The sequence below is a fragment of the Nuphar pumila genome, chromosome 1, assembly GCF_984573655.1.
Source record: "Nuphar pumila chromosome 1, dmNupPumi1.hap1.1, whole genome shotgun sequence".
Lineage (NCBI taxonomy): Eukaryota > Viridiplantae > Streptophyta > Magnoliopsida > Nymphaeales > Nymphaeaceae > Nuphar > Nuphar pumila.
In genome coordinates this window covers 25,630,028-25,637,649 of record NC_143249.1, presented here as the reverse complement: position 1 = coordinate 25,637,649, position 7,622 = coordinate 25,630,028, and the positions used below count along the sequence as shown (strand labels likewise).

Here is a 7,622-nt window from a genome sequence, read left to right as displayed (position 1 = left end):
TTGTCGTTGATTTTTCAACCCTCGTAAAATCTGACATATACCTCAGAAAAACATGATCAAAAGGTCATTTTCTACTAAAACTTAATATGTAGATCACGTTTAGAGAGTCAAATGAAAAAAAAAACAGGAAAAATGAAAAGTACTATATTTTTTTTGTTAGGGGATTCCTTTCTCATGAAGGTAACAAATATATATATATATATATATATATATATATATATATATATATATATATATATATATATATATATATATATATATATATATATATTACCCTCTTTTGAAATAAAAAGTACAACTTTTTAAGCCATGAAAATTTTGTAGATTGTGGATCTATGATCTTTAAAATTCTTAAAATACTTACCTGCAGACCATATCACATGATACATAAGCCGTAGAGTTTGAAAAACATTAAAAATATTACAGTTTTTCACTAGAGAGATTCTTAGCTATGAGGGTAGCAAACATTGACCCAATCATAAAAGAATATAACAACACATCACGATTAGGGAAAACAAGTCAGAATAAGGAGGAAAGAAAAGGAAGTCTGATGAAAATTAAAGTCGGAACTTGAGCTAGGTTTCTCCTTTACTTAATACAAAGTTGACCTCAGTAGGGTTTTACATATGGTCAATTTTTAAAGAAAGGAAAAAGTGAAGTCTTCAACATAGTCGCATCTCTATCCAACGTGAACTTCTTTACTAATTTGTCCAAACAAAAAAACTCAATAGGATAGAAAGAACAAGGGAGATACTAAAGTACAATTTCTTCTGCAGCATGCTTGGACGAGTTGAGCTTAGTGTCTTCTCTATAGGTATCGTGCTGTTGAGTAGGGTCAAGAGTTGGGTTATAAGTGTACCATCTAGACCAAAATATATAATTAAAAAAATTGATCAGGCTTAGTGCAGCAAGCAGCCAATAGAAAAGGTCCAACCTGTCTTTGTTGAGATCATTGTTTGAGAGCCACCCCTTGTGAGACTTGCCCGAGGAGGTGATGTTGTTCACCACAGAGACTAGAATTGAACTAAAAAAGAAGCCAAATGAGTATGAACAGTATGTCATAGCAGTTAAGAAGGATTGCATCCCTGCTAGAGACTGCTTGTAGAAGAACTCAATGAGCCCGACAGCGGTGAGCATCTCAGAGAGTCCGAATATGAGAAACTGTGGTGCAATCCAAAATATGGAGATTGTCTGGTTAGTGAATTGGGCCACTTTTCTCCTTTTGTTCTCAACTAGAGCTGCCGTTACCATGGAGAAAGTTGCAATGAATAGTCCCACACCTATGCGTTGCAACGGTGAGATACCCGAGTCCTTGCCGGAGATCCGACGTGCAAACGGGATGAAGACGGCCTCATAGAGAGGCACAACAAAGATGAGCATAATGTAAGGGATTGATTGAAGTGAAGCAGGTGGAACTTTGAAGTTCTTGATCAGTTGGGTGTTCATGCTGCTTCCCTGTTGCACTGAGAATGTCTGCAGCTGAGCAAGTATGGTGTTGAAGATGATGGTGCAGGCAAAAATGGGGATTACAGAGATGAGGATTTTCACTTGCTCAACTTGAGTTAATGTACAAAGCGCCCATGGGCTTTCCTTTCTTGCGGTTCCATCCTGAGTCATGACGCATGCCTTGTCCAAAAACCTGCATCTCTTAAATAATTTGTAATCATTACTTCAAATTGGAATCTCTCGTCTTATTTTTTGCACGATTATCCTAATTAACAGTAACTAGGAAGAAGTTGCAGAATTCTGGAGACAGGATCAGGTCAAAGGCACATCACATAACCCAAATACCATGATTTCATAGTTTACCTCTCAGATGGGTCCCCCAAAAATTTTCAGAGCCATACATCTTGTAGATGAACAGCATCTAAAACACAAAAAATGAAAGGGCTGAAAAACAAGAAAAAATATTGGTGTTTGGGTTGCCGTTCATCTCATGGATGAACGACGACGGCATCCAAGGCACTGCTGACGATATTACCATCAGAGGTGCCTCTGACCCGATACGCTCTCGAGTTCTGGCTGCCAGAATCAGCTTTTACCTGAACCTTTCCGTATGCAATAGGTTCTCAACAACTGTAGAAGAGTTGAGGTTGGGACCATCATGTCTGTTTTCATCAAGAAGCTCGGGTTTAGATGTACAGACGGACTTCCTCTTAATAATGGCAGCTACAAATACCTCATATCACCAAACAAATTACCATGGTACGAAAAAGTGATGTTAGTTTAGAATCTCATAAAGTATATCTTGCCATCAAAGAAAAAGTTGCACCAAGCAATGCTGTGATAAACAGGATTCCTTTGTAAAGGAAATAAACAAAGAACAACATCTCTCTCTCTCTCTCTCTCTCTCTCTCTCTCTATATATATATATATATATATATATATATATATATATATATATATATATATATATATATATATATATATATATATACATGGCCACTAGAATTTGAGAACTAGAAATATGGGCATTTCCAATGCCTTTTTTTTTTGTAAATTCAACTATGTAGATGTGTTTGGTGTTATACCAACCTCGTGAAAATTGGATTTCTGAAAAAAGATTTCAAGCCTAGAGGCACGTTCTTAAGATCGCTATCTTTAGAACTTCAATCGCCCCACTCCGGAAATTCCGAAGATGCGAAAAAGGGTTTTGTTACGACTGAGTTCCCAGGATACAACTAGGCTTGAACCTCAAGAGAGTCACTGCTTCGCAAGAACAGATGACCTCTCCCACACATGAACTCTGCAAGCCAAACCGAGAAGAAAGAAAGGAGAAAACTGGAGAGTCAGAGATTCTGATGATCCTCAAAAGACGAAAAAGAAGAATTTATAGACTTTTAGAGTAGCCAAAACGTTTTGCGATAAATGAGATTAATGGCCATAAATTTGACGGTTTGAAAATAGGACAAAAAGGTACCTGAACGGTCACCCACCTTTGACTGTTAATCAAAGGCCTCCAAAACCGTCCAACAGTCACAAAGCGCCTTAATCTCAATATAAATGATATTAAACTTTTCAAACGGCCAGATATCTCAAAACCGAAAAATCAAAACGAATATTTGCGCCTCATATGCACCTCGCACCGCTGCGAGCGTGCGAAGTGCAAAGTGCGCCATCAAAACGCCACCAAAATGCCAAGCGCCCTTGCGCACGCACGCGCGCCAACGGCGCGTCCGTTGCTGCACGATGCGCAACAACGTCCGCAAGCCACCCATGGACACAAGGCTTACCAAAGTAAAGAATGGAGAACAAAGTTTGTATTTAAACCACTAGAAAAACTGATTTCTCTTAGATATGGGACTAAAGTTTTTAAAACACTTTTGGTGAAAAGAAATCATCAATTTTAAAACTTTCCTAACATTTGGCAGGATAAATTTGTTACGAATTAACTGTCGGAATGATTCAAGAGCTGAAACATATAAAACCAAGCATGTAGATCACAACTGTAAGGTTAGCTTTAAGAGAAAAGAACAAAACAGTTCACATGATAATTGCCATATTGTAGTGACTAGTATATATAGGGAAGTAGCTGCTTATTTTGATCCGTGCCTACCATCAGCTTATGGGGCTTTTGAAGGGTTTCATGTTTTTCTCAAATCTGTCCATACAGATGTATTATACTTGCTTGATTTTATAGGAATAGACTCGTCTCATTCTAACAGTGGGCAGGTTAAAAATTTCATCAATATAGACTTAAAAAATCAAGTTTTTTTAATTTAAAAAGCAATATTCATGTGTCGTTTCCTACTAAATCTATCAGTATCTGCAAGATCAGATTTGCAAAAAACAACTAAAAACCCTCAGTGGGCCCAAGTAGTCACCTACTCCCCGCTCTTTACATGCACATGCGCGCACACACACAAATACACCAAAAAAAAAGAGAAAACATATGCATACCTGTGCAATGGGAGTGAAGATGCTGCCTTGAGGTGGCTTGTTTCTGTACAAGGTAGTGCCACATATTAGGCTGCCTAAGGCCATGACCATGGCTGCAGCTGAGGTCCCAAAGCCAACACCCATGCCTGAGTGAGTCTGAACCCAAACGAGGACAGTAAGTGCGATAAGCTCCCCGATACAGAAGCTAAAATATGCAGCATTGAAGTATGATGAGAGCCTCCTTGACTGCCTAGGGTCATCCCATGCAAACTGATCACCTCCGTGGGACAGCATGTTTGGCTTCAGACACCCACTTCCCAGAGCTACCAAGTAAAGACCCACAAAGAACATCAATGCCTGGAACCCTTTTGCTTCCTGACACAAGTTCCCTTCAGTTCTCATATTGCAGTCTGGCGGTCTAAGTTGTGAGAAATGAGCTTGGACAGAGAGCAAGATAAAACCCTGCAATCAAATTCATGTCATCTGTTAAGATTTGAGTTATTTATTTAATTTTCATTTTAATTTGTTGATCTTCTGAAGGATGCATGATAAAGCTTAAACTCATGAAACCATCATGTCAGACCAATATCATTTATCAAAAAAAGCCAATAAAATTTCCATTTTTCAGTTGAATCAAATAATGCATGATGATTTATCAGCAAAGCCTATAAAACCCCTTTTTCTGTCAATGAACTGTCCAACAGTGCTTGTAATAAGCGGTCCCATCAGAAGAGGATTTCAATATGATCAACTGATAAACTAGAGGAAGAGGAGCTTACTAAAAGCTCTACGAATCCGAATATGATGATGGTCCAAAAGCTCCCAAGATAAGAGTCAGAAAGGAATCCGCCCAATAGGGACAGAAGAAAGATGGTACCCACAAAATTCGTCACCACGTTAGCAGACTTTGAAAGACAGAAATGCATCTCGTTGAATACGTAGATGATAAGATTGTTCCCCACGGCGGCAATCGCCATGATCTCGAAAGCTTGAATGCCTGGACCATCACAAACAAAAAAACTTCACCATGGTATTCGAAAATAAGGACAATTAATCCAATGTGACAAAGAAAAGGTAGATGAGGCACCATATGAGAAGAAAATCTAGAACAGCTAGAGAATTTCAGTTTTTTTTCATGAAGAACAGGAAAACCACCCTCAAAACAGAGACCTAGTCATGCTGGTTATGCCTGCCGTACATACAGTCGTTGCCCCAGCGGTGTAAACCTATGGGGAATCCCTCAAGGAGTGACCTTGTTTCGGCATAACACAAGAGGTGATGCCCATGGGAATGGAACTTTGACTTCCAGCCTAGAGGCCAAGGCCCCCTCTCACTGTGCAAAATTAACCCACTGGGGCTGCTAGAGGAGGAATTCAGTTGGCTCACAGTTTGGTTGAGCACAAACTTCACTCAGTATACCATAAGCACTCTCTTAGACAATATCAGTAAGAACCAAAAGTTATTGACTGAAATTCAAGAGAAAACAGAGAAGTCCCATTATGAAGAATGTCCTTTTTAATCTTCCACTGTTATGTTTTGATTTAAAAACCGTAGCCCACAATAGCATCAAGGGACATAATAACAGAGCAATGTAAGTCGAGGTAAAGGAAATAGACAGAAGGATGTATAATGACAGCCACTATATGTCTTTCCCCCTCGGCAGTTGGAATTTGTATAACACATTGATTAAGAATGCATTAATCAAGACATTTCAGTCAAGGCTCAGGCAAAACAAGAGAGGATGGCCAGATAAATATGGCAGCTTTCGACCCACCATTGATTATGTTTGTACAAATACACTAACCATAGATGAAGACAAAAGTGCAAAGGAACATCCATTACAGAGATTACAGCTTTTTTTTTTCCTACAGGGATTAGTTTTGGCATAAAATTGGTAACAGTCCAAGAACACAAAAATTTGGATCAAGGCAAGGCAGACGAAAGAAGAGCCAGCTCAGAGATGGCAGTTTCCCACCTACCATGCTTGGTTTTGCACATAATCACAAACTGACCAAGAGCACAAATCCATGAAAGAGGAAGTTCAAGATGGACGAAACCCAGTTCTCAAGGACTGTGTCTCTTTCCTTCCCCGATGTTATGTTCTTAGCAGGAAAAATCAGTGACATGCCATCAAGCCAAACGACTAAAAGGCAAAAAATTTGAATGAAAAGGTACTTAAGGAGAAGGATGGAATACCCAGAATGAAGATTGCAGCTTTCATTCCCCCATGGTTTGCCTTGCAAGGTCTGCCTTTCCAATCCAGTGGGGGATTCAAGGACATGGGTGCTCCTTTGACACTCACTCTAGTACTAGTGTTGTTATGCTCCATTGTATCGATGTGGAGAATTTGACCAATAAGTAATCCTTCGTCTTAAAAAGTAATAGTGATACGTCTCCACTCGAAATTTGATATACACTAGTGATCGAGGTGATGAACTTTATATGTAAGGGTTGTGGATGGTTGGACACTTTCTTATGTCATGATGGATGTTGCTACCATTTTGATAGTGCTTCAGGTCACTGTGGAAAGTGGAAAGGACGAGTAGTGTTTGTGTGCCTGACCAAACAGAGGTGTGCGGGGAACACAAAATTGGTCTTCCCCACAAAAAACCGAGAATTGTTAGGAAGCACGACAAATAAAAGGCAAAGTTGGCAATTCAAAAAATTGAACCAAAGAGAGCAAACGACAAAATGGCAATGAATTACTCTCAGCTATTTAAAACAAACTGCCTAGACGTGAAGGCAAGGATTGTTTATTTCTCACAATTATTTTGATGCTCTCAAAAGTAAATTGTTCAATTCGATGCCGTTTGTAGGCTAAGCCAAAGCTCAAGGCAAGTCCATCTGGGCCTTAATTTCTTTATTTTTGTTTACATAATCATTTTATGTTTTGAGGTTGCTTTGAATTAGGCTTGAAAATTGCCCTGTGTACTGCATGCATGCATTCATGAGGCTACACAACACAACCACACACATCACACAATAGAATATCTTCTCATTGCTAGAAAATGACTACAGCAATAAAGTAGGTTGTACCTATCAGACGTAATTGTCATAAATAATATTCAGTACGACGCGTTCTTCTGGTTGAATGAGTTGGATGCTCAGATCTAAACTTTGATCATAGCATAGTCCAAAGCCGCTGTCGCATCATTCAGACTTCTCCATGCAAATCATGCCACAGTACTTAAATAGACCATGATAATCACATCATTGATATGTGCACCCCGGTTAAGCTTGCAATTTTTTATACTGTTGAGTTATTGCAGTACTATAGACAATGCCACAAGCCTCTATCTCTCCCCCACCTCCCTCCGTGCCCTGCTCTTGTTCTCTCAACATCATCGCCGTCGTCTAAGGTTCGCTTTATGATTTCTCTATATTTATTTTCCAAATCCAGAGTTCTGGTTTCAATTTCCTTCCAACGCTAGGTATCTCTTCTTATTAGCCTTGCCCAAAATATTTAATTGCCCTTTTTTCAAATATCCTGTCAAACCTTTTCCTATTGGTCGTCATGACAGGTCTTCTTACATTATATCTCCTTCAGTTTCGTGTTATATATATATATATATATATATATATATATATATATATATATATATAGAGAGAGAGAGAGAGAGAGAGAGAGAGAGAGCATAAGTGAGCTTGCTATGCGTGCTTAATGGGTTTTTCAAGTTTTTTTCGTTTTATTTTTAAATTCTGACCATACGCATCTATGTACTTTATTTTATAGGGATCACTTC

General features: G+C 38.8%; 1 protein-coding gene across 1 annotated transcript; it reads right to left on the bottom strand.

Annotated features, from left to right (window-relative positions):
* Positions 1 to 582: 582 nt before the first annotated feature.
* On the bottom strand, positions 583 to 6,208 carry LOC149848428 (protein NRT1/ PTR FAMILY 4.3-like). The gene is made up of 5 exons (XM_090004312.1): positions 6,076 to 6,208; positions 4,659 to 4,876; positions 3,901 to 4,341; positions 2,043 to 2,179; positions 583 to 1,639 (listed from the first exon to the last, which is right to left on the bottom strand). Exons 1-5 carry the CDS (start codon positions 6,206 to 6,208, stop codon positions 754 to 756), a joined length of 1,815 nt encoding a protein of 604 aa, XP_089860438.1. The 3' UTR covers positions 583 to 753.
* Positions 6,209 to 7,622: the final 1,414 nt, after the last annotated feature.

What these genes read in the sequence shown, in the direction of transcription:
- LOC149848428 (XM_090004312.1), bottom strand. Translation starts at nt 6,208, where the DNA reads ATGGAGCATAACAACACTAGTACTAGAGTGAGTGTCAAAGGAGCACCC. An exon ending in AGCTGCAATCTTCATTCTGG is followed by an intron (nt 4,877 to 6,075) that starts GTATTCCATCCT and finishes GTGATGGTCCAG; the next exon opens with GCATTCAAGCTTTCGAGATC. An exon ending in TCGGATTCGTAGAGCTTTTA is followed by an intron (nt 4,342 to 4,658) that starts GTAAGCTCCTCT and finishes ATTTGATTGCAG; the next exon opens with GGTTTTATCTTGCTCTCTGT.